This window comes from Delphinus delphis, chromosome 4 (assembly GCF_949987515.2).
Source record: "Delphinus delphis chromosome 4, mDelDel1.2, whole genome shotgun sequence".
In the NCBI taxonomy this organism is placed as follows: Eukaryota; Metazoa; Chordata; class Mammalia; order Artiodactyla; family Delphinidae; genus Delphinus; species Delphinus delphis.
Window position 1 is genome coordinate 18,541,535 of NC_082686.1, and position 27,944 is coordinate 18,569,478.

Consider the following 27,944-nt stretch of genomic DNA (forward strand, 5'->3'; position numbering starts at 1 on the left):
CAAAACAGAAAGAGACTCACAGACACAGAAAACAAACTTATAGGTACCAAAGGGGAAAGGAGGGGGGGGAGGGATAAATTAGGAGGCTGGGATTAACATATACACATGACTTTGTATAACATAGATAACCAACAAGGACCTAGTGTATAGCTCAGGGAACTGTACTCAATATTACGTAATAACCTATAAGGGAAAAGTCTGAAAAAGAATATATATATATCTGAATTGCTGTGCTGTTCACCTGAGACTTATACAGTATTGTAAATCAACTATACTTCAATAAAATTTAAAAACAAAACCAGAAAAAGAATTTGTGGAATATTGTAACACTTTGCTGAAATAGTGAGCATTCCAATAGATTTAGGGCCCAAAGTTGAACCTGGTTCTGTTATTAACTAGAGAGAAACCAGATCAGGCCTAAGTTTCCTAATCTGTAAAGAGGAATTGAATTCTGTGATCAGTGACTTTTACATTTCTAAGACAAGGTTAAACTTGAAAAGCAAAGAATTTCCTTTATTATTGATATATGTGTGAATATTCTGAAATTTTTAAAAGAATTTAAACGCCACACATTACACAAATTATTGAAAAAGAGATTTGCTAAGAAAATCTAAAACTAAGCTTTGTCTAGTTATTTTAGATGACATAGATGAAAAACCCAAGTTAGTAAAGATCTTTTAACACAAGTTCTTTTCAGTTGACAGTAATTTTATGGACAGTTTTTGAAGGCCACAATGTTGATATAGATGTAAATAGGTATGTCCTTATTAAAATTTGTTGCGGAAGCTACAAATATTTTTAAGTAGCATTACTTTAAGTTTTAGATTGACAAAAAAATTGACAGGATAGCCCAGAGAGTTCCCATACACCACCGTGCCCAGTTTCCCCTAATATTAACATCTTACATTAATATGGTACATTAGTTACAGTTAATGAACCAATTTTGATACATTATTATTAATAAAGTCTGTCCTTTATTCATACCTTATTTATGTCCTTAGTTTTTACCTAAAGTCCTTTCTCTGTTCCAAGATCCCATCCAGAACACCGCATGACATTTACTCGCCAGGTCTTCTCAGCCCCTTCTTGGCCATGACAGTTTCTCATAGCTTCCTTTTTGATGACCTTGGCAGTTTTGAGGAGTACTGGTCAGGTATTTTGTTAGATGTCCCTCTGTTGCAATTTTCTCATGCTTAGGCTGGGATTATGGGTTTTTTGGAAGAAAGACTACAGAGGTAAAGTGCCCTTTTCATCATATCACATCAAGGGCATCTATTATCAACATGATACGTAACTGTTGTTGACTTTGATCGCATGGCTGGGGTAGTGGTTGTCAGGTTTCTTCACTATAAAGATGCTCTTTTCTCCCCATTGTGTATTGAACTCTTCAAAAGGAAATCACTAGGCACGCCCACAATTAAGACCATTATGCCTCACCTCCTCAAGGGCATAGATGATTTGGAATTCTGCACAGGCAGAATTTGCCTCTTTCCACCCATTTATTTATTCAGTTATTTTGACTCATAAATAAATATTTTATATTTTGTGTTATAATCTAACACTACTTTATTAATTATATATATATTATTACTCAAATTGTTCCAGTTTTGGTCTTTGGGAGCTCATTCGTTTAAGCTCCTGTGCTTTTTTTTTTTTTTTTTTTTTTTTTTTGCGGTACGCGGGCCTCTCAACGTTGTGGCCTCTCCCGCTGCGGAGCAAAGGCTGCGGACACCCACGCTCAGCGGCCATGGCTCACGGGCCCAGCCGCTCCACGGCACGTGGATCCTCCCGGACCGGGGCACGAACCCATGTTCCCTGCATCGGCAGGCGGACTCTCAACCACTGCGCCACCAGGGAAGCCCTCCTGTGCTTATTTGAAATACCCTCTTTTATTTTTTTCTCCACAAGATGCTCCAACTCATCTTCTATATTTTATGCCCCAATCCTAGAATCCATTATTCCTCTAAGGAGCTCTGGTTCCTTTTATTGGAGAATAATATTAAAAACTGAGATCTGGGCGTCAGGTGTGCTCATTGCTACTGGAACATCTTTGCTTTTAAGTCCTCTCAACTGACAGAGTGAGGCGTTATATTTGTGTATAGTCCTCCTTGTATGAATATTTCTATAGCTAACCATTTGTATCTATATTAAGCTAAATATCAGTTCATCCTTATGTCTCCAGCTCTAATCTGTTATTACACGGATCCTTCTTCCTCCTCCCCTTGCTCATCTGTAAATTCTCACTCCAACAGTGGGAAACCTGGTCCCACCATCCACCTTCTATTTACACAATTGTTCAATTGTGCACTTGCTGAACAGTATCAGAGTTGTTAGCTCATACCTTTGTAAGGCTTTTAAAAAGCTGCAAAATTGCTAACAAACGTTTATTTTATTCTTGTCTTTTTAACATATGTCCTTTGCACTGTTTTCATCATCTTAAGACCAGTGTTATTCAGAGCCTGGGTAAAAGACTATTTCTATCTAGTACAAGCTGCCATTTGTGTATGTACGTGAGACTGGGCTCCATTCACTTGAAAAAATTAGAGAGAGGATTTAGGGGAAACTTTTAGTTTTCACTTCTTTTGCCTTTTTCTTATCTTGATTCATGTAATTTCTGCCATCTGGCAAACAGTTCTGATCTGAAGACTGCCATCTGTCAGTTCTCACTGCTATCTGGTGATAGTTACTGTGAAATGTTGGTGATAGCAACAGTCACGGTTTTTGTTGTTGTTGTTTTGTTTGTTTGTTTGTTTTTGTGGTACGCGGGCCTCTCACTGTCGTGGCCTCTCCCGTTGCGGAGCACAGGCTCCGGACACGCAGGCCCAGGGACCATGGCTCACGGGCCTAGCCGCTACGCGGCATGTGGGATCTTCCTGGACCGGAGCACGAACCTGTGTCCCCTGCATTAGCAGGCAGACTCTCAACCACTGCGCCACCAGGGAAGCCCTGTTGTTTTTTTAATTGAAGTATAGTTGATTTACAATGTTAGTTTCAGGTGTACAGCACAATGATTCAGTTATACATATGTGTGTGTGTGTGTGTGTGTATGTGTGTATATATATATATATATATATATATATATATGTATTCTTTTTCAGATCTTTTCCCTTATAGGGTATTACAAAATATTGAGTACAGTTCCCTGTGCTATACAGTAGGTCCTTGTTGGTTATCTATTTCATATGTAGTAGTGTGTATATGTTAATACCAACCTCCTAATTTATCCCCCCCACCTTTCCCCTTTGGTAACCATAAGTTTGTTTTCTATGTCTGTGGGTATATTTCTGTTTTGCAAATAAGTTCATTTGTATATATATATTTTTTAGATTCCACATATAAGTGATATCATATGGTGTTCGTCTTTCTCTGTCTGGCTTATTTCACTTAGTCTGATAATCTCTAGGTCCATCCATGTTGCTGCAAATGGCATTGTTTCCTTCTTTTTTATGGTTGAGTAATATTCCATTTTATATATATATATATATATATATATATATATATACACACACACATACCACATCTTCTTTATCCATTCATTTGTTGATGGACATTTAGGTTGCTTCCATGTCTTGGCTATTGTAAATAGTGCTGCTATGAACTTTGGGGTGCATGTATCTTTTCAAATGGGTAATTCACCCTTGTCCCATGTCCTCTTTGAGAACCCAGTAACTACCCGTTCTCTGAAGCAAAGACCATAACAGTTGTATCACATGAAAAGTTTGTTGAAAAGTATTTTGGGTGCTTCTGTAACAATTCTTTCCATCTCTTGAACACAAATACCTTCCAGAAAAATGTCCCAGCCTATTTGTTAACATGTGAAAGTTACAAAATATCAATATGTAATGAGCAAATTCAATAAAAATGTTAGCAGAGGAAGAGTCTGACATGGTAAAATTAAAAATCACCTGAGTGAATGCTTGTTTACAGTTCCCACTTTGATGTGCATGGATGCAGTAGTGTAGGTTGCTAAGTACATGAATCTGGAATGTTCTACTCGTCTGCACATGCCCTGGGAAAGATTAGGAGAGTCTTGCCCAGTCGTTTTCTGCCTTCTTCAGTATAAAGCATCTTCTAGCTGCTGGAGTGGAACCAGTTAGATCCTTGACACTTTTTCTCTTATGCCCCTCAGTTAATCCTTTAGATTCTATCTTCACACTGTATCCAGACTCTTACCACTGCCCACCATCTCTACTGCCATCATCCTGATCCAAGCCATTGTCATCTCCCAACTGGATCACTGCCACAGCTCACTACCTGGTCTTCCTCCTTCTAATCTTGCCCGCTTGGGCAAGAATAAGTCACTTAGAAAACCACGCCAGAGTCTTCCAGTGCCCCTCAGGGTGCTGGCCAGAGTGTGGGCAATGTTTAAGGCCCCGTGCAGTCTGCTCCCACTCAGTGACCTCCTGTCTGTCATTCATCTGTGACGACACTGGTCCCCTTGCTATTCTGTAAACCCACCAGGCAGGCTCCTGCCTCAGGTCCTTTGCACTTGTCCCTCCCTCTGAGATTTGGTTGGTTTGTTACCTCACTTCCTCAGGTCTTCACTCACATGTCCTATTTTTAGTGAGGCTTTCCCTGAACACTGTTTAAAACTTTACCCCCTCCTCCACCAAAGCCTCTATCCCTTCATGTGCCTTATCTCCGTAATGTTCATTACCATCTGACATTCTCTTTTACTTTTTTGCTTTATCTTTCCCGCCAGAATCCCATTTAGTTTCATCTCTTTAGTCGACTGCTGTATTCCCAGCACTAAGGAAAAATAGAAGGTATGCAGTGGAGAGTTAGTGAATGAAGGACAGTGAGCAACGGAGGGGATTCAGGAAACACCTCCACAGCCAGGGCTCGCGAGTCCTGTGCGAAAGGCGAAAGCACTGATCACTCGGATTCCCTACTTCTCCTGTCCTAGGGATTCCACCCCACCCTAAGGACCACTGTTTTTTCCTCTCACGTCATAAGCAATACTCAAATGTAATACCATTTATCTATAGAACTATAACTTGGTGGAGATGGTGTAATGAAAATAAAACCCTATTGCCTTCAGTAGCTGTTACTGTTCTAAGTAACTATAATTAGTATTAATATGAGAAGACTTAGTGGTCGATGACATACTGGGGAAAAGGTATTAGTAATAATACTGATAAAATAATTTATTGAGCACCTTTGTTGTGGGCACTGAGTTGAGTGCTTTATGAATATTAACTCATACTCCCAACTCCACCATTTACCACATGTGTGAGCTGGGCTGATTATGTAACATCTTAGTCTCACCTTCTTCTCTTATAAAGTGAGATCATTATAGCTGCTTTGGTGTGTGGTTCTGAGTGTGATGTGAGATGATGTCCAGGAAGCATTTAGGCCAGTGCTGGGCACAGGGTCCAGAATTACTGGAATTATTGAATCTTACCTTCGAGAGCCAGGTCTGGGCCACATCTCATCTCTCATAGAAGAGTATAGCACAAGGAAGGAAACTGAGGCTTTGCCATTTTTCAGGAATTCCATTGCTAGAATGTTCTTCCGCCCCCTTTCCCTTAACTCTTGAGAGACAAGGAAGAGAGGTTATACCTTGGGCCAAAATACAAAGACTTCAGATGTTTCTAGCCAACACCATTTTAGTCTTTGTGAATTCATAGAAACACAGTTTATTCATCTGAGCTTTCTGTGTCTTGAAGAACATATGTGTGGTTCTGGAATCTTTTTTAATCAATCTGTTCAATCCCACTCTGACTCTCAAAAACTTAGCAGCCTCACTTTTGAGAAATTCTGTTCTTTCCTCTGATGTCCTTTCCCCCCTTTTCTCCCTCCCTGTGCCATGGATTCACAGTCTCTTTGGTTTTAGTTGTAATACTTTCGCTCTATTCTATTTTCTTCCTGGAATCATCTGTCTCTTGAAAAGGAACATAAAGAAATTGAAAAATACATTCCTATCTTCAAATTTCATAGTACTTGCCTATTTAATATTCATTTCCAATTCTTCTTTTCGAACAGAATTCCAGATTTTTTTAATTCACGGTGACAGTGTGCTCAGCCAGAAATACTTTTTGCAGATACCCTTGCAGCTTAGTGTGCCAGATAACATAGCTATGGCATATAGGATGTGGATACTGGGGAGGGTGTTCCTCCCATGTAAGACAGCAAAGCTTTAATAGGGAAAAAAAAACATACCCAAAAACCTTCATCCCTTGGCCTTTTCTTCCTGTTCCTGTCTGAAACTTGGATATGAAGTCTTAAGATTCTGTGACCATAAGACATCATGACAAATGCCAACATGCTCAGGACAGCAGTGCAGAAAGATAGGAATAACCTAGTCCCTGAGGGCAGCATTGAACATCTGCAGTAGCTTCAGCCTCAATACCAGACTTCTTATTGCAGAGAAATAATCCCATCGTGTTTTTTTTGTTTTGTTTTGTTTTGTTTGCAATACGCAGGCCTCTCACTGTTGTGGCCTCTCCCATTGCGGAGCACAGACTCCAGACGTGCAGGCTCAGCGGCCATGGCTCATGGGCACAGCCGCTCTGCGGCATGTGGGATCTTCCCGGACCGGGGCACGAACCCGTGTCCCCTGCATCAGCAAGTGGACTCTCAACCGCTGCGCCACCAGGGAAGCCCTCCCATCGTGTTTTTAAGCCACTGTTTGTCATGCATTCTCTTCTGTGTTTATCCTGTGCTCTATTCTGTGCAGTAGAATGCATTTTCAGCTGTTTCACATGACTTGCTAGCTAATTTAAATCCAGTTTTATTGTCAAACTGACCACATTGTAGATCACAACACTGAAGTATTTTGTAGTACAAAAGTGAATCTACTTTTATAAAAGCCAAAGGGAATTAGCCAAATAACCCATTTCGAGCAGACTTTAAATGGCAGCAAGTTGAGTTACCACACTTGGATGGAGAGGCCAGAGATTCAGATTTTCAGGCCAGTTCCACCGCCAGCTGGCTCTGTGGGCAGGCCACTTGACCTGGATTATTTCCCTCCCATCTGCAAAATGAGGTAATTTAAGTAAGCCAATCCTCTCAAAGACCACCAAAGAGCCAGTGGATTGATGCCTGCAGAGTCTCAGCTGAATTTGGCATTATTGTTTACCTTGCCAAGACTTTTTAGCTAAGAAGCCAAGCACAGATTTTGTTCCTTAGCTGTGAAAATTCCCTTTCAATTGCAGTGTGTGTAATATAAATTGTGAATTTTTGAAACAAGAAACCAGGTTGTATGATTATCAGTAAATATGCACAGTGTACACTGAATTGAACCACTAGGATTGAATGGTGCCAAATTCCTGAAGTTCAGCATTAGCTGAAACATTATGATACTTAATTATCTTATTATGATACTTAATTTATTTTGGTCTCTTTCACTTGAATTCTGTTAATTTTTTTTTTTTTACCTGAGGATCAAACCAAAAAGACAGAAGGTTTGTTTTAAAAAAAATTAAAGTGTGCATGGTTCTTTATGGAAACTCCAGGTATATATACTATCAGATTTTTTTAAATTAAACAACTATTTTTTAGAGCCATTTTAGGTTCACAGCAAAATTGAGTGGAAAGACAGAGAGTTCCCACATAATCCTCTGTCATATCATAGGTTTTTAAGAATAATGCTTTTAGAATTAAAAAGAGAGGAAACGTAAACCATGTTAAACTAAACCCGTTTCTGAAAAAGGACTTGTTATATTTTTACTACTTCTCTTTAATTCCTTATTAAAAAAATTTTAACAGATTTTTTTGGTTTAATTACTTTAAAATTTCTGCTGTGTAACATTCTAGTATGTGTCATCAGTTTTGAAAGTAATATAAGCAAGGTTGTAAAATCCAGTCTTTGCTGAATTTTATTTTGATGTTCGAGTACAATGAGTTTTCTATTTTGCCATTAGTCCCGAGGGCGTATTAAATAACCAGTATTAGTCCTTTAAAAAAACAATCTCATTTGAGGGACATACATTTCTTGGCTTCTGTGCAATATTAGAAACCTAAGAGCATCTTTACACTACGAAATGAAGTGTCATTTTCCGAATTAAAAAAAAAATCAAATATCCTTTTATAAATTAATGCTGTACGTGTCCTTTTGATGAACATTAGATTTTACCAGGGTAACTATCTTTCAGTGACTTTGACTTTGCACTAAAATCTACTCCTCAGCAGATTGGCCTAAGGTCAAGTAAAACAAGACACTGTTGTCTGGCAGCTATTACCCAGTTTATGCCACAAGAACTATTTCAGGACAAAGTTGGGAGTATCTGATATCTTCTCCTGATTGTCTCATAAACTGATTTAATAGCTTTGGGCCAGACATTGAATCTTTCCCGATAACTACTTGTAAAATAGAAAAACATTGCTTAGTATTTCGGACATTTGTAGATATGGCAGTATGGCTTGACAGACCAGAGCTAATAAATCAGACAAGCATCTTCAGGCCACTGGTCGCTTCTGGCCTCCTGTGGCCTTGAAAATTGGGATGCCTCAGATATAAAGTATTCTTGCTATGGTTGATTGCCTGCCCTGAGAAACCATGAAGAGTCCACTTGGAGAAAGGTATATTGGTTTTGGATGAGGATTTTTTTTCCATTCTCCCAACTCATCTGGTTTTTGTTTGTTTGTTTGTTTGTCTTATTCTTTTGTTTTACAGTATTCTATGTAAAAGCAAAAGAAAAATGTGACATCACTTGCATTATGTCATTCTTTCCTTATAGTTTATATCTTAATGTTTGTCTCTGGGGCTAGGTTATAATCTCCTGAAGGTAGGCGGCCTTAGACATGTTTCTGGGAAATGAGATTTATATTATAAGAGATCCATCACACAGCTGTTGTGGAGCTGAGATGCAGTGATGCATATGGAGAACTAGCCACTCCATGGACTCAAGGGTTCCTTTCTCACCAAGTACCAACTGCACACAGCCCTTGGGAGCAACGTCTCATTAATTCTTGCATTCTCTGTGACTCATAATACGATGCTGTGGGCACCATCGATTGTTTCAAAGATTTGAGGAATGACAAGATCACGCTGTTTATCCCCTGTGATTTGCTTAGATTTTGATCTGAATATTATTTATTAAACTAAATATGTAAATATCATGAGACGTGCATGTTTCAGCTAGAAACAGACTAAAATTTAAGCACCTTTATAGAAAGAGGTTTTTTTCTGTTTTTTTTTTTTTTTTGCTGTACGCGGGCCTCTCACTGTTGTGGCCTCTCCCGTTGCGGTGCTCCGGACGCGCAGGCCCAGCGGCCATGGCCCACGGGCCCAACCGCTCCGCGGCATGTGGGATCCTCCCGGACCGGGGCACGAACCCGTGTCCCCTGCATCGACAGGCGGACTCTCAACCACTGCGCCACCAGGGAAGCCCAGAAAGAGAGTTTTAAAGAACACTTTTAGGGAATTCCCCAGTGGTCCAGTGGTTAGGGCTCTGCAGTTTCACTGCCAAGGGCCCGGGTTCAATCCCTGGTCGGGACTAAGATCCCACAAGCCCCTTTTATATAATGGGAGTGAAAAGTTTTTTTCTTCCCCTTCTTAGGACATTTATCTCTTTATGTAGCATTTCAGAAAATTTCATGTAACGGACTAAGAAAGTAAAAAAATTGTTCTTGTCTTTCTGATATGTGGACAACTTGTATTCCTTGCTCATTTGTAGTCATTGCTTTAAATCTCTTCTCGCATGTCTTGCTTGAAGGATTGCAGTACCTTACTCAGTGGTCTCCCTGCTTTCATGGTCTCAAAACGCTAGTCCATCCTTCACTTGATTAAAGAGTTTACCTGAAAATCAAACTTGAGCACATCATTCTTGTTTAAAATATCCTTTGGCCTATGTTGCGTCCAAAATGGCATCTAAAACCTTAGACTCTAAAACTGGAGTCCACCATATTTCTCCAGTCTTATTTATTTCTGGACATTTTTTCCCACTTACCATGTGTTCCAGCCACAGTGAACTTCTGTGTCTTCTACAGATATGCTTTGTCCCTTATTCTTTCTTTGCACAGAAAGTTTCCTTTTGCCATCCTTCCAACCATCCATCCATCCAATATGGTCATGTTTGCCAACACTGGACCATGGATTGGGAATAGGACGTTAAACAAGATAGATACTGTCCTTACATCTTGCAACTTCCCATTCGTTTCCTACATGTCACACTCCTGCTCATCCATTTAGACTCATCTCTAATGTTATTTCTATTTTGAGGTCTTTCCCAGCACACCCAAGCAGATATGTTCACTATGTTGGCCCATCACTTTATCTCTATTACAGCGTTTAATTTCTTCATTCATCAAGACATGTATTGCCTACTGTGTTCAGAATCTATGCTGAAAGCTGGGGATACTGTAGTGAACAAAGCAAATAAAAATTAAGCCCACAGCGCTTTCCTGGTGGCGCAGTGGTTGAGAGTCCGCCTGCCGATGCAGGGGACACGGGTTCGTGTCCCGGTTTGGGAAGATCCCACATGCCGCAGAGCGGCTGGGCCCGTGAGCCATGGCTGCTGAGCCTGCGCGTCCGGAGCCTGCGCTCCGCAATGGGAGAGGCCACAACAGTGAGAGGCCCGCGTACTGCAAAAAAAAAAAAAAAAAAAAAAAATTAAGCCCACAGCTTATACATTATGTTGTAATTATCCAACTTTCACCCTTATGAGAATGTGAATTCTTATAGGACTTTATGTTTCAATAATATCTTTATATCTGAAGTACCAGCAATGCTAAAAATAGTTTGCATGATATACAATTTTAAAATATATATATAGCAAAAGTCTAAGGAGTTTTCATAATTTAATTGAATTAAACTCTCTGTGTATGTGTATATATGTGTATTGTATATAAACATATAATACACATATGTGTATTTGCTTCAGATATATATATATATATGTATATATATATTTTTTTTTTTTTTTTTTTTGGCGGTATGCGGGCCTCTCACTGTTGTGTCCTCTCCCGTTGCGGAGCACAGGCTCCGGACGCGCAGGCTCAGTGGCCATGGCTCACGGGCCCAGCCGCTCCGCAGCATGTGGGATCCTCCCGGACCGGGACACGAACCTGTGTCCCCTGCATCGGCAGGCGGACCCTCGACCACTGCGCCACCAGGGAAGCCCTAGATATTTTTTTAAGAAGTAAAATTTTATGGATCTAGTTGAATTTCTGTTTTCCTCTGTGATTCCATACACTTGAAAAGTAACCATTACTTTAAATTTCTTGATAATCAAAAAATAAAATAAAAACACTAAGCATATATTAAAATAATAATAATACACATATGTGTATATATAGATTTTGTTTGTTTAGGAAGTAGAAAAATGCTAAATTTTCTATTAGCTTACAAAGAGATTAAAATGTCCAAGAAAGAGGAGTGGACAATCATTTATTTTGATTCTTCCCAGTGATTGCCTAGGCAGTGTCAATCTGTCATTTTTTAATCCTTGTCGCAATTGAATGGCAATTTTTTGTATGATTAATTTGCAGTCAGAGATTCATACTAGTTAAGTTAAAGTTTCACGTAAGACATGTAGGAAGTATTTTAACCATCAAGGTAATGTGGCAAGGAACTTGGCTGTTTAAGGAAGCAAGACTCAACATTCTAAAGGTACTGGTCTCTCCTGGATTGATTACTTCACCATTCTAAAAACTGTATAACCTCTCTGAAGTTCTTTCAGCCCATCTTTCCTTGTCACTGTCACTGGGATAAGACCCTTGGGATGCAGACGGGATGACATGAAGCTGTTTTCCTTTCTTGCAGTTGGTGAGTTTGTAAGTGATGCCCTCCTCGTTCCCGACAAGTGCAAATTCTTACACCAGGAGAGGATGGATGTTTGTGAAACCCACCTTCACTGGCACACCGTTGCCAAAGAGGTACCCACCCATTCATTCTTTCTACTTTTAAAGTGAAGACTTCCTAGGAACTATGGACAGTTACATTTTAGAGGGTATTTGAAGGCAACAGCTGTGTTGATAAATATGTTTTTAAAATTATTATTGTTAAAAATAAAAGACTTCATGAATATTTTAAGAGGATATCTTGAGGCAACAGCTGTGTTGATAAATAAGTTATTATTATTTAAAAAACCATCCGTGAGTATTTTATATTTAGTTAGATTTGTTATGTCTATGCCATGTTTTATAATTTAGAAACTACAATTTTATACTCCCTATAAACCTTCAAACATACTTTTAAAATTTCTTTTCAATTTATCTCTTGTTTTCTTTTGTCATATACCAAGTTTTCAGGATTTAACCTTTTTCTCTATTATCTGTTCGGGAATACAGTGGGAGAACAATAGCTTGTCCTGTACCAACCTGGAAGCTACAGTTAGAAAGCTCAGTTTCTAAGTTGTGCCACCCAATTTTGTGTTCACCATATGCCGTGCCACCACCTTCATTGATCCATAGTAGATGAGTCTATGTCACCAATTGTAAGCTTTGCTAACCCCTGCTTTTGGCAAAGCTGATAAGAGACATAAAAAAATTAGCATAAAATGTCATCTTTTTTGAGGGGCGGCCGTGCCACGTGGCTGGTGGGATTTTAGTTCCCCCACCAGGAATCAAACCCGGGCCCTCAGCAGTGGAAGCGCAGAGTCCTAACCACTGGACCACCAGGGGATTCCCCAAATGTCACTTTTTGATATTACTACCTTCAAAACTGCTTTGTCCCTTTGATATATTATGAGGTTTTTCTAGTAAATTTGTATAGTTTTTTTGTAATGCGATCAGTCTCCTAGAATTAGCCTACTTTATCTAGCTCAGTGGTTCTCAAATGGGGTCAGTTTTACTCCACATCCCTTCCCAGGAACATGAGCCAATGTCTGGAGACATTATTGACTTAAGGGGTGGTACTACTGGCATTGGTGGCCAGAGACCAGAGCTTCTGCTAAACATTCTTCAGTGAACAGGACAGCTTTTCCTCTCCCCTTGCCCTGAAGAATGATCTGGTCCAAAATGTCAATGATACTGAGGTTGAAAAACCCTGATCTACCTTCATTTAAACATTGCATCATAGCCTTAGCGCTATTAGGCAGAAAACACCACTTAAGATTCAGCATTAATTTTGCCTTTTTTAAAATAATATGTTTTAATTTGCTGGCAAGTGACCTTGTCTTTATATAAAAATGTTTAAGAGCAGATATTAAGAAAACAAACTAAGTAATTTAAAGCCCAGTACCCATCTGATAACGTCATTTTTCATTTCTTCTTGAGTTTAAAAAATTTTTTTTGTTGTTGCTAAGAAACGAAATGACTCTAATTCCTATGAGGTCAAAATACACTCGTAAAATTTCATTGTTTACCTATGTGTGTTGAATTATCATCTGTCACCGCTGGATGCTTTCAAAGCTTTATGTTAATTTAAATGTGTGGGAATTTAGCAAATCCCAGGAAAGCAAAAGGATATTGAAGGAGAAATCTCTATTGACTTTAAGTTCTGATTCATAGCAGAGGATAATTTCTTCTCTTCCCAGGATTGTTATTTTGGAAGTGAGCCAAGACAGTTAGAATTTCTAGAATGCGATAGGCCTGAGTGAGAGAGGCTTCCATACATATGGGAGGTAGAAGTGGGTTGGGGGGATATACGTGAAACTACCCCTACTTCCTGATATGCTAATGAAGCCATAACTATTCACAATGCAACCTCTTCTACATCTTAGCTCCCAATTAATTTCTATTCTATTTTTTAATTAATTTCTATAGTATAACAACATATCCTTATTAAATAAGTAACAAAGTTAAAAATTAAGGGTACCAAAAAAGCCTGTGCTAAAGAAACTCTGTTGTAAATCCCCTCGAAAAGCAAATGATTCTTTCCATTGTGAAATTGGTTCTTGATACACTGGGCCTGTGTGTTGTTATGATTGAGATTTTCCTACAATGAAGCACATCTATTCCAGTACTCTCACCGTTTTCTCCTTACCTTTTGTAGACCTGTAGTGAGAAGAGTACCAACTTGCATGACTATGGCATGCTGCTGCCCTGTGGAATTGACAAGTTCAGAGGGGTGGAGTTTGTTTGTTGCCCACTGGCCGAGGAAAGTGACAATATTGACTCAGCAGACGCAGAGGAGGATGACTCGGATGTCTGGTGGGGTGGAGCAGATACAGACTATGCAGATGGGAGGTAAGGTGGCCTTTATGTTTGGTCTTTTGTAGGTGCCAGAACATCTAGCACATAGTTTTATTTCTTCTATAAATCTATCTATCTTTCTGTTTCTCATTTAAATAATCTCTGCCCACTCCTATCAGATTTTGTTTTTATGGGAAAAAAATCTAACCATGAGGTTCTGTTCTGGTTATGGCCTACCATTTAATTTTAGTATAATTGATCAGGCATCACTGAGTTAATTTTAACTATTTTATTTCACTCTCAAGAGTTGGGATCAAAATTCCACTGATGTTATAATAGGTCACTGGTAGTACTCCAGAGAATTGAGATCTGGGTGAACGACATGGCATTTTGTTTTGGTCTGTAATTTAGAAATTTGCAGGGGGGATTTAGGAATCATTTCATCACTCATTAGCTAAAACTGAATTTTTGTTAAGAAAGGTTTGGTTTTGTTTCTGTTATTGTGGGTTTTTGTTTTTCTGGGGTTTTTGTGTTTTGTCATCTTTTCCTATATAAATGAAGTCAGAGACAAACTTAAACATTTGCTAAAGTTCTTTAACTGGGAGGGACCTTCAAGATGGCAGAGGAGTAAGACGTGGAGATCACCTTCCGTCCCACAAATACATCAGAAATACATCTACATGTGGAACAACTCCTGGAGAACACCTACTGAATGCTGGCAGAAGACCTCAGACCTCCCAAAAGGCAAGAAACTCCCCACATACCTGAGTAGGGCAAAAGAAAAAATTAAAAACAGAGACAAAAGAATAGGGACAGGACCTGCAGCTCAGGGAGGGAGCTGTGAAGAAGGAAACGTTTCCACACACTAGGAAGCCCCTTCATTGGCGGAGACGGGGGGTGGGTTGGGGAGAAGCTTCGGAGCCACGGAGGAGAGCACAAAAACAGGGGTGCAGGGGCAAAGCAGAGAGATTCCTGCACAGAGGATTGGTGCCAACCAGCACTCACCAGCCAGAGACGCTTGTCTGCCCAGGCGCCTGGGCAGGTGGGAGCTGGGAGCTGAGGCTCGGGCTTCGGAGGTCAGATCCCAGGGAGAGGACTGGGGTTGGCTGCGTGAACACAGCCTGAAGGGGGATAGTGTGCCACAGCTAGCCGGGAGGGAGCCCAGGAAAAAGTCTGGAAATACCTAAGAGGCAAGAGACCATTGTTTCGGGGTGCACGAGGAGAGGGGACTCAGAGCACCGCCTAAACGAGCTCCACAGACGGGTGCGAGCCACAGCTATCAGCGCGAGCCACAGCTATCAGCGCGGACCACAGAGACGGGCATGAGATGCTAAGGCTGCTGCTACAGCCACCAAGAAGCCTGTGTGCAAGCACAGGTCACTCTCCACACCTCCCCTCCCGGGAGCCTGTGCAGCCCGCCACTGCCAGAGTCCCATGATCCAGGGACAACTTCCCTGGAAGAACACATGGCACGCCTCGGACTGGTGCAACGTCATGTCAGCCTCTGCCACTGCAGGCTCACCCTGCATTCTGTACCCCTCCTTCCCCCTGGCCTGAGTGAGCCAGACCCACTAATCAGCTGCTCCTGTAACCCCACCCTGTCTGGGCGGAGAACAGACGCCCTCAGGTGACCTACACTCAGAGGCAGGGCCAAATCCAAAGCTGAACCCCAGGAGCTGTGCGAACAAAGAAGAGAAAGGGAAATCTCTCCCAGCAGCCTCAGGAGCAGCAGATTAAATCTCCACAATCAACTTGATTACCCTGCATCTATGGAATACCTGAATAGACAACAAATCATCCCAAAACGGAGGCAGTGGACTTTGGGAGCAACTATAAATGGTATCTACTTTCTGCATCTAATTTGTTTCTGGTTTTATGTTTATCTTAGTTTAGTATTTAGAGCTTATTATCATTGGTAGATTTGTCTATTGATTTGGTTGCCCTCTTCCTTTTGATTATATATATATATATATATATATATGTTTTTTCTTTTTCTCTTTTTGCAAGCGTGTATGTGTATGCTTTTTTGTATGATTTTGTCTGTACAGCTTTGCTTTTACCATTTGTCCTAGGATTCTGTCTGTCCATTTTCTTTTCTTTTTTTTTTTTAAGTATAGTTTTTAGCCCTTGTTATCATTGGTGGATTTGTTTCTTAGTTTGGTTGCTCTCTTCTTTCTTACCTGTTTTTTTAATGTTTAATATATATATTTTTTATTTTAAGAACTTTATTTACTTTATTTTACTTTTTTCTTTCTTTCTTTATTCTTTTCTCTCCCTTTTCTTCTGAGCCGTGTGACTGACAGGGTCTTGGTGCTCTGGCTGGGTGTCAGGCCTGAGCCTCTAAGGTGGGAGAGGCAAGTTCATGACCTTGGTCCACCAGAGACCTCCCGGCTGCACATAATCGGCTGCACATAATATCAAACAGTGAAACCTCTCTCAGAGATCTCCATCTCAATGCTAAGACCCAGCTCCACTCAATGACCAGCAAGCTACAGTGCTCAACATCATATGGCAAACAACTAGCAAGACAGAACACAACCCCACCCAAAGAGAGGCTGCGTAAAATCATAATAAGGTCACAGACACCCCAAAACATACCACCGGAAGCCATTCTGCCTGCCAGAAAGACACTATCCAGCCTCATCCACCAGAACACAGGCACCAGTCCCTTCCACCAGAAAAACAACACAACCCAATGAATCAGCCTTACACACTGAGGACAGACACCAAAAACAACGTGAACTACGAACCTGTAGCCTGCAAAAAGGAGACCCCGAACACAGTAAGTTAAGCGAAATGAGAAGACTGAGAAATACACAGCAGATGAAGGAGCAAGGTAAAAACCTATAAGACCAAAAAATGAAGAGGAAATAGTCAGCCTACCTGAAAAAAAATTCAGAGTAATGGTAGTAAATATGATCCAAAATCTTGGAAATAGAATGGAGAAAATACAAGAAACATTTAACAAGGACCTAGAAGAACTAAAGAGTAAACAAACAATCATGAACAGCACAATAAATGAAATTAAAAATTCTCTAGAAGCAATCAGTAGCAGGATAACTGAGACAGAAAACGGATAGGTGACCTGGAGATAAAACAGTGGAAATAACTACTGCAGAGCAGAATAAAGAAAAAAGAATGAAAAGAGTTGAGGACAGTCTCAGAGACCTCTGGGACAACATTAAATGCACCAACATTCAAATTATAGGTGTCCCAGAAGAAGAAGAGAAAAAGAAAGGGACTGAGAAAATACTTGAAGAGATTATAGTAGAAAACTTCTCTAATATGATCAAGTGCAGGAAGTGCAAAGAGTACCACACAGGATAAATCCCAGGAGAAACACACCAAGACACATATTAATCAAACTATCAAAAATTAAATACAAAGAAAAAATATTAAAAGCAGCAAGGAAAAGGCAACAAATAACATACAAGATAATCCCCATAAGGTTAGCAGCTGATCTTTCAGCAGAAGAACTAGAAATAGAATTACCATACAACCCAGGAATCCCACTACTGGGCATATACCCTGAGAAAACCATAATTCAGAAAGTCATGTACCACAGCATTCATTGCAGCTCTATTTACAATAGCCAGGACATGGAAGCAACCTAACTGTCCATCGACAGATGAATCGATAAAGAAGATGTGGCACATATATACAATGGAATATTACTCAGCCATAAAAAGAAACGAAATTGAGTTATTTGTAGTGAGGTGGATGGACCTAGAGTCTGTCATACAGAGTGAAGTAAGTCAGAAAGAGAAAAACAAATACCATATGCCCACACAAATATATATGGAATCTAAAAAAAAAAAAAAATGGTTCTGAAGAACCTAGGGACAGGACAGGAATAAAGACGCAGATGTAGAGAATTCACTTGAGGACACGGGGAGGGGGAAAGTTAATCTGGGATGAAGTGAGAGAGTGGCATGGACATATATACACAACCAAATATAAAATAGATAGCTAGTGGGAAGCAGCCACATAGCACAGGTGCTTTGTGTCCACCTAGAGGGATGGGATACAAGGGTTGGGAGGTAGATACAAGAGGGAGGAGATATGGGGATATATGTATGTATATAGCTGATTCACTTTGTTATAAAGCAGAAACTATCACACCATTGTAAAGCAATTATATTCCATTGAAGATGTTAAAAAAAAGTTCTTTGTCTGGTTTTGTGATTTTTAAGAAATATATTTTCATCTTTTTTTCTTTGGAATCTTAATCCCGTAACTTATAGACTCTTTTTTTAATTAAAGGCAAACATTTATAGTCAGATCATAAAATTATAAAATCAGCAACTTTTGGTTAGAAAGGCCATCTGGTTCAGCCATCAGTTTCATCCTATCTCATCCCCCAAAGGTGATGATGACATATCACTTCACTTTTTCCTTCAGTATTTTCTCAGATGTTCCCTAGTGTTACAGATTTCCAAATAAAACATTAAATATGAACTTAAAACTTATAATAATTAATATAAAGTTTTCTGATTTTTATATAGTCAGGCACAGATTTTTTAATAACATTTTGTAGAATTTTAAAAATAATTTTACAGAAGTACAATCTATTTTACAAATATATAAGAATCTATGTACACTGAGGTACCCTAGTTTTCATTTCTTATTAGTTAATAATGCAGGCTTCTCTGGTGGCTCTTGCCCAATTTTATCATGACTCTCTTGTTTGTTAAGCTCTTTTGTGTTTCCTTTTTACGCGGTTTAGAAAAATTGAGTTTAATGTATCAAGCATAAAGCTAAACAAATTCTAAAGATCGGGAGAAAGAAATAAGGCATAAGTTAACCAAATGCTTACAATATTTCTTTATATTTCTAAGAGATGAAAGTTAAATAGTATAAATTCTTCTTCTCCCGTGGCAGGAAACATCAGTGAGAGTAGGACTGGCCAGTGGGAAATCTTCTGAGCATTGCTTTCTGGTCCATGGCTGGTCCCCTCACCTGTGTTCCATGTGCCAGGTGTAGAAATGTCCATTGGTTTGAGTTTAATTGCCACTTTGTCTAAAAGTTGGAGTTGCTTACTTCTTATTATTTTTATAGCTTTTTCATATTATTCCTCAGTCATATCTGGATTTGAAAGTTTAAGGGTGACTTCTTGAAATGATTCTTGTCTTGTCACCGGGGCTCTTACTATATGATGCCAGTGCACTCAGTATTAAAAAGGAAATTTGAGGTTGTTCAGCCATTTTCTTTATTCCGGTCTGTTGGATACTTGATCACTTGTTACTGAATTGACTCTGTACTTAGTAAACAACCCAAATAATGGTGAGTAAACCAAGAAAGCTCCATGACTGCTGTTAAAATCATATGGAGCTAGCTGTGTACTTGTAACCCTGTATCAAGGTTAGTGACCCGCCATTCATGATGATTTATATACGAGGGACTTTTATAATTAAAAATGGGTATTTGTGCTTTACCTGAGAGTGACAGACTTTTGTCAGGCCCTCCTCCGCAATTAACATATCTTTTGTGTCTTTTAAATCCTACTTTTTATTGGGAATAGATTTCAATGTGTTTTGATCTTTTCCTCCTACACTTCTTCCAACTTACTGACCTAATTGAAAGCATACTAACATCATATCTTATGAAATAGTTCTCAGTGGCCCTTTCTTTTCCTACACCCTGTCTCACCATTCCTGGTAAGAGACCCACAGGGCTTCCCATTCTGGCCTCAAGTCCCTCATTTATTTATTACCATCAGTCAGTAACTGTACCTTCTTTTATACCCATCTCTCTGGTTATGTGACTACTATATGCCTTCTTTGTTACAATCACCAAACTGTAGGGCACTATTATACTGTTCTTTAACACTTTTTTTTCTTTTAATTTATTGCATTACCTACTATTTGGGCAACTACACAATTTATTATTCAAACCAAATTTGACACTAGGACCACAGTCTTAACTAAAGGACTTAGACAAAACCAGGTCATATGGTCACCTTGCCTATTTCTGTTTTCAGTTATATCACTGTTCAAATTGACATTCAGTTGAAATGTAGCTGGCTTTTCCTAGTCACCTTCATTTATGTGCCATTTCTGCTATCTGCAACACAGTCATCCCTTGAACTCTGTCATCACTAAGAAATGCTGCACCTATAGGGTTTCCAGATTCGACAGTACTCTCTAAATATGATCTTCTGATCTTAGACCTGCAACACTAATTATGTCCTACTGATTTCACCCTTCCCTCATAATAATCACCTCCCCAATTCAGGCTTTTAGTCCATTATCCTCTTTCTTTTTTTGGTTCTTTCTGACCAGGATGGACCCAATGGATAACCGTTTTTACATATTCATTTGAATATCCTGGACTTACTGATACCCTTCACATTTTCTAAAGATATTTTCATCAGTCCTCCATATTTGGGAAAAATTAATTTCTCGCTTTAACTGCTTCTTAGTTTTCTAAGGTTGATGTATCATGTCATATAACCCCACCAGTTAATTCCATTTCTTATTCATGCTGTAACATCAGCTGGGATCTTAATGTTACTAGATACACCGAATTATCACTATTTGATGACCTATCACCTTCCATATAGCAATTGATCCAAGCCAACTCCATTCTCCTTGGTTCTTAGCATCACTCTCCTTCATGCTCCTCAAATGACCCCTTCACAGTCATCGGTCATCCATTGTGAATTTCTGCATTGTGGTACCTGCGATTGGGTAGGTGCTTGGTACATGTTTGTTGAATAAACTAATGAATTTTCTCCTCTACCTCAACATCTCTTTCTACCTTCCTCCATCTCTTGGTTCCCCATCGTCCCTTTTATGATTATGTTACATCTACATACTTGATCACCTCCACTTCCTGTCTTGGATTTTTAAAAATTTATTCAAGATTATTTTTTAGAGTAATTTTAGGTTTACAGCAAAACTGAACAGAAGGTACAGAGATTTCCTATATACCCCCTGCCCCCACACGTGCATAGCTTCCCCCACTGTCAATTTCGCCACCAGAGTGGTACATGTGTTAACAATCAGTGAACCTGCATTGACCCATCATTATCACCCAAAGTCCATAGCTCACTTTAGGGTTCACTTCTGATATTGTACAAATGGGTTTGGACAAATGTGTGGTGACATGCATCTATCATTCTAAGTGTCACATGTGCATAGCCTCCCCCATCATCAGTATCGCCACCAGAGTGGTACATGTGTTAACAATCAGTGAACCTGCATTGACACGTCATTATCACCCAAAGTCCATAGTTCACTTTAGGGTTCACTTCTGATATTGGACAAATGGGTTTGGACAAATGTGTGATGACATGCATCTATCATTCTAAGTGTCATACAGAGTATTTTCACTAAAAATCCTCTGTGTTCCACCTATTCATTTCTCCCAACCTCCCAAACCCTGGCAACCACTGATTTTTTTTATTATCTTCATAGTTTAACCTTTTCTGGAATATCATATAGTTGAAATTGTACAGTATGTAGCCCTTTCTTGTTGTGTTCTTCCACTTACTAATAAGCATTTAAGGTTCCCCTGTGTCTTGTCATGGCTTGATAGCTCATTTCTTTTTAGTGAGGAGGAATATTCCATTGTCTGGGTCTACACAGTTTATTTCTCCATTCGCCTACTGAAGGACACCTTTGTTGCTTCCAAGTTTTGGCAATTATGAATAAACACCTGTGTGCAGGTTTTTGTGTGACTCTAAGTTTTCAACTCCTTTGGGTAAATATTAAGGAGCTCAGTTGCTGGATCACATGGTAAGAGTCTGTTTAGTTTTATAAGAAACCAACAGACTGTCTAACAAGTGGCTGTACCATTCTGCCTTCCCACCAGCAATGAATGAGAGCTTCTGTTGCTCCATACCCTTGCCAGCATTTGGTGTCATCCGTGTGCTGGATTTTGGCCATTCTAATAGGTGTGTAGTGGTATCTCATTGTTTTAATTTGCATTTCCCTGGTGATATATGATGTGAAGTATCTTTTCATATGTTTATTTGCCATCCACATATCCATTCTTTTATTTTCAGTCTCCTTTGTCATTTGTTCCTTCACCTCTACCTGCAACCATGCTGTTTTCCTGAACTGCCACTTCCTGAGTTCAGACCATCATTTACCTCCTAGTAGACTAACTTCGCTGATTACTCCTTACTACATCAATGTCTTATTTTCTTCTGTTACCCTTGTACTTTCTTGTGTTCTTATAGGACCTTGACTTCTATTCCCATCCCTTGGAATTCATTCTTCTTGCCCCACAAGCCTTTGTTTACTCTTTTCCCAGGAATACTCCACGCCTTCGTAATGTTTCTATTCTGCATTTTCAATCCTATTGACACTTGCTGGGAAACAGTGATGGTTCCTGCTGTCTATAGAAAAGTGTAAATTCCCCAGAAGGGCATTTAGTACTCTTATTACTTGGCTCCAGCCTGCATTTTAGCCTTACACTAAAATTTGGGGGTTTCATTTGCCTTAAATGAAACCCCCAAACCCTTGGCCATTTCTTTCTCTGAGCTTTTGTTTTCACTTCTCTGCCCCTTTTGAAAATGTATTTCTTTTTTGTCAAATGGTGTTACTGTACCACAAAGACATTTGTCAATTCTAAGTTGCTACATCTTATCAGGACGTGTAAAATCCTATGTATTCTTTTTTAATAGGCAGTGTATTAGAGTTACTGCTAGATAGCTTTGACTTTTTTTTTTTTTTTGGCTGCGTTGGATCTTCGTTGCTGCATGCGGGCTTTCTCTAGTTGCGGCGAGCGGGGGCTACTCGTCATTGCGGTGTGTGAGCTTCTCATTGCAGTGGCTTCTCTTGTTGCGGAGCACAGGCTCTAGGCACTTGGGCTCAGTAGTTGTGGCTCGCGGGCTGTAGAGTGCAGGCTCAGTAGTTGTGGTTCACGGGCTTAGTTGCTCCGCTGCTTGTGGGATCTTCCCGGACCAGGGCTTGAACCCGTGTCCACTGTGCCACCAGGGAAACCCAAATCCTATGTATTTTTTAATGCTCCCCCCAAAAGATACCTCCTTTACAAGTCTTCTCTGACTTTTCCTTGAAATACTCTTTCTTCTCCTACCCTTGCTCTTCCTTTGTATTCTTTTATTTATACTGCGATTTCTCTTCCAATTAATTGTCATCATTTCTCCTTTTATCTGCTAGGATTCAAGCTGCAAATTATGTACAGATATATTTTGCACATTGGTCTTTAAGAAATATTGGCCAAATTGAGTTGCTTATTTTTAAAAATTTTTCATAGCTTTTGGTAATGATTTTGTGGTCCATAAATGGATGTTACAGAATCTCTTGTGTTTTATCTCAGCTCTATCCCATAGAAATATAATATGAGCCACATAATGTACTTCTTACACTTTCTAATAGCCACTGTCAAAATAGTAAAAAGAAACTTGTGAATTAATTTTAATAACATTTTATTAATCCAATATATTCAAAATATTATTTCAACATGTAACCAATATGAAATAGTTATCTATGAGATACTTCACAATCTTTTTCGTTTGTTTCTTTTATACAAGGTCCTCAAAGTTAGCACATATTTTACACCTACAGACCATCTCATTGTCATTTGTCACATTTCATGTGCTCAGTAGTCACACGTAGCTAGTGGTATTGGTCATTTGGTCATTGTAGCTCTAGATACTTAAAATTTCTAATCACTCTTTATTTTCCATTCAGACGAAAGGTTTATACACCCAGTAATACATTCTAAGGTTGAACTAGGAATTTTTATTTTTTTTTGTAACTTGATTTTTTAAGATTCAAAGACATACAGAGGGCCAACAGGCACATGAAAAGATACTCAACATTGATAATTATCAGAGAAATGCAAATCAAAACTACAATAACGTATCACCTCATACCAGTCAGAATTGCCATCATTAAAAAGTCTACAAATAATAAATGCTGGAGAGAGTGTGGATAAAAGGAAACCCTCCTACACTGTTGGTTGGAATGTAAACTGGTGCAGCCACTCTGGAAAACAGTATGGAGGTTCCTTTAAAAACTAAAAATAAAACTACCATACGATCCAGCAGTCCCACTCCTGGGTATATATCCAGAGAAAACTCTAATTTGAAAAGATACATGCACCCCAGTATTCACTGAAGCACTATTTACGATAGCCAAGACATGGGAGCAACCTAAATGTCCCTCAACAGATGAATGGATAAAGAATATGTGGTGTGTGTGTGTGTGTGTGTGTGTGTGTGTGTGTATACATATATATATATGTGGAGATATATATATACATAAATATATACACACAATAGAATTTTACTCAGTTATAAAAAAGAATGAAATAATGCCATTTGCAGCAACATGGGTGGACCCAGAGATTATCATACTTAGTGGAGTAAGTTAGATAGAGAATGACGGATATCATATGATATCACTTACATGTGGAATCTGAATTATGTTACAAATAAACTTATTTACAAAACAAACAGACTCACAGACATAGAAAACAAACTTATGGTTACCAAAGGGGAAAGGGGAGAGAGGGATAATTTGGGATTAGCAAATACAAACAACTGTGTATAAAATATCAATAGATAAACAACAAGGTCCTACTGTATAGCACAGGGAATGATATTCAATATCTTGTAATAATAGAAAAGAATATGAAAAAGAATATACATATGTATAGCAGTCACTTTGCTGTACACTAGAAACTAAACAACATTGTAAATCAACTATATTTCAGTTTTCAAAATAAAATTTTAAAAAAAAAGAAAGATCAATTAGAACTGGAAAAGAAAAGTAAAAGAATTGTTTTGAACTTAATGTAATTAGGATATCAGGTCACTTGCATCACTTCATTTTGGAACGTGTTTTTCTGTTAGCCCTGCAGGCATGTATGCCTTCTTTCTCATCTGGCAAAGCAGAGCGAGAGAGGTATTGCATCACTGACCCACACACAAGCTGGGCTCCTGCCGCTGGTGGCTGCCTGGTTCCAGGAACAAGCCTGCCTTGTGACACTGGGAATGTAGAATCAGAGTAAGAATTTATTTAACACATCCTGCTTGAGAGGTCCTTAGGGGACACTATATGACACATCTTGAAGAGGGGAAAAGAAAGGGGAACTCTGCTCCTCCAAAATGAAATTTGATCCACAGCTTAATGCACTTTGTTGATTGGTAGGTAATGAGATTGCTTTTTGAAGGAGATGAGTGTTTTCCCATTGGTAATGAGGCATTTAGAGAAACATTCTTTGTAGGATGAGCTCTGTTTTATGACCTCATTGAAAAAGAGGTAAGTCTTTTAAAAGATTGAGTAGAAACAAATCAGTCACTGTTCCCAAAATTTATTTGTAAATAACTCAGTATTTATTTCTCCAGTATTGTAGTGATTAAGTTCTCAGGCCACCTCAAAATACCTAGTTAAGTGATCAGTAATGCAGCTTACTTATGCTAATAGTATACAGATTCCAGCCACCTTGGGTAAGAATTTTTCCATGGGAAAATTCATTGGAAAACTAATGTGTAAAGACTAATCCCATATCCAGTCTAACCTTGGGAGTGAGGGCCTGGAGGGTGAGTTCTCCCCCACCTGGAACTGCAAAATCTGACTGAAACCACATAATCCACAGAGGATGATGAATTTGTAGCGAAATGACTTAAAGGAAGACCCTCTAATTCTTTTATAACAACACATTGCCTCTAGGGAGTATGTCCTTACATTTTTTTCAAAACAGAATCTCTAAGGATACAGTTTTGTGTTTTTAGAGTTGCAGGCATTAGTGAGAAAGTGCTCACAGGTAACCTGATATATCTTCCTGGATAATTAGATGATATATTTTTCTTTTTCCTTTTAATTAAAATAAAAGTCATTAAGATAGATCCAGACGAGTGATTGCTTGTGACCACATCTCACCATGCGCTTCTTTAAAGGCTGTATTTTGTAGCTCAGGAGAGTTTTCTTTAGTTGATGAAGGTTTCCTCAGTAGTGTGTGCGCATGTGTGTGTACATGCATGTGTGTACACATGGGAACATGTAATACCTTGTGATGCTCACTGAGCCCAGTCAGCTGAATCAGTTCTGGCGTTTGCCTTGCCCTGCACTGTACTTGAAAAGCCAGTCCACTATCACTGACTCTCTGGGTACAGTGGGCCCTTTTTATTATTATAGTTTTTTTTATATTTTTAAATTACTTTATAGATGATTTACAAAAACAAGAATAAAGGGATGGTAAGAAATAACTTCATTTAGAAATTTTAATAAGAATTAATATAGTGAATATCTTAATTTAAATTAAAATTTAAATACAGTTAAGCCAGGGACTTCCCTGGCAGTCCAGTGGTTAAGACTTCACCTTCCAATGCAGGCGGTGCGGGTTCAATCCCTGGTCAGGGAGCTAAGATCCCACATGCCCCGCGGCCAAAAAACCAAAACATAAAACAGAAGCAATATTGTAACAAATTCAATAAAGACTTTAAAAATGGTCCACATCAAAATAAATAAATAAATACAGTTAAGCCAGATTTTTATTTCATCTTTTCCTGGTTTTGAAGGTAAGGATTTCTGAAACGGGCAATATCCTTTGAATAAAACTAGCAGCTAATCATCTGCCATGCATGAACCCGAACTGTAACCACCTTACAAATACTGATTCCAGGTTCAAATACATCTCTGTTCAGTTCTAGCCTCGTACTTCTTGGTCGTTTTCTTGCACTTGCATTTTCCCTTGATAATTGTAAAAATAAAAATCAATACTTCAAAAACTTTAAGAGCTCGTAATTTTGTTGAAGAGAAAACAACTATCTTCTGTCCATAATTGCAAAATATTTTCAAGTTTGGATTTATAAACACCCATGAGAATCATTAATCCAGTCCTTTTTTTATTGATTTTACATTTGTTCTTTACTTCTCATTGCTTTTTAGATACTCCTGCATTTGGTATTTGTCTCCTTATAAAGTATATCAAAAATATTCTGTTTCACAAACATCATAAAATTTGTTGCACATACATTACAAAGGAGGAAAGAATACTGTCACACATGTTTTTAGCAATTTTAGCAATAGTTTCTGCTTTTGTTGCAAAATACTGAATGATGTCATCCAATGACTAACTGGATGAGAATACCATATTTTCTTTTTGTTCTTAAAAATGCATTGCTCACTTTGCAGTTCTTGAGCTTGAGAAAATTCATCTAGGACATCATCATCTGAAGACTCATGGTCTGAGGTTTTGCTTATGTGATCAATTTTAGTCATCTTCTGATTTGTTTAATAATTGTGAAATATCTCCTGTCCATTTTCTCCTATTTGCCAATGCAGAAAATGAAAATTTTTGATTTTCACTTGTATTCAGGGAATGTCTCTAGATTTATTTTATTCCTTCTTGAAAGATGATGCAGTATTTGGGGAACACAGTAATAAAACTGTGACAATTCCCCTCTTGCATCATCCTTCTAGGCAATTCCTTCATTCTTTTATTTTCATGTTATCTGGTCTTCCTTAACACAGTGGGAAATAATTAGTAGGTAATGATGAAATAATTCTTGGGATGATAAAAATAAGAAAATTGCAGAAAAAAAAGTCTTAAGCATCAAAAAAAATTCCAGTTGAGTGATATGGTAATTACAAGGTAGAATGAGTTTTATTCCATTTGAAAAAAATATTTTAAGAAAAAAATACTTTAAGAAAGTGTAAAAATTAGAATTATTAACCCTTAGAAGTAGATACAACTGCTCAAAATGAAACTTAAAATGTAAAATTGTGTCCAGTGGACCCTGGTGGTATTCCAAGGGTCATCAGGAGTTTACATTTATTATGAGACCTGTGTGACTTTATTAAACACTTGACCTAATTTTCTACAAGCTAGGTACTCAACAAATACTTGAGTTGAATTGAATTGACATTCAGGCTAAACGCATACACAGACATAATTGGTATCTCAAGGTTAAGGTAATGGGGCTTTAAAACAAAAGCTACCAAGGA

General features: G+C 38.7%; 1 protein-coding gene across 6 annotated transcripts in view; it reads left to right on the forward strand.

Moving 5' to 3' along the window:
* The window catches only part of APP (amyloid beta precursor protein), a 273,675-nt gene that overhangs the window by 100,911 nt on the left and 144,820 nt on the right, over positions 1–27,944 (forward strand). For all 6 annotated transcript variants that reach the window (XM_060010435.1, XM_060010436.1, XM_060010437.1 and 3 more), the window contains exons 4-5: positions 11,708–11,820; positions 13,880–14,073. In XM_060010435.1, coding sequence (XP_059866418.1) covers positions 11,708–11,820; positions 13,880–14,073 — 307 coding nt within the window. The remainder of the gene's footprint in view (positions 1–11,707; positions 11,821–13,879; positions 14,074–27,944) is intronic.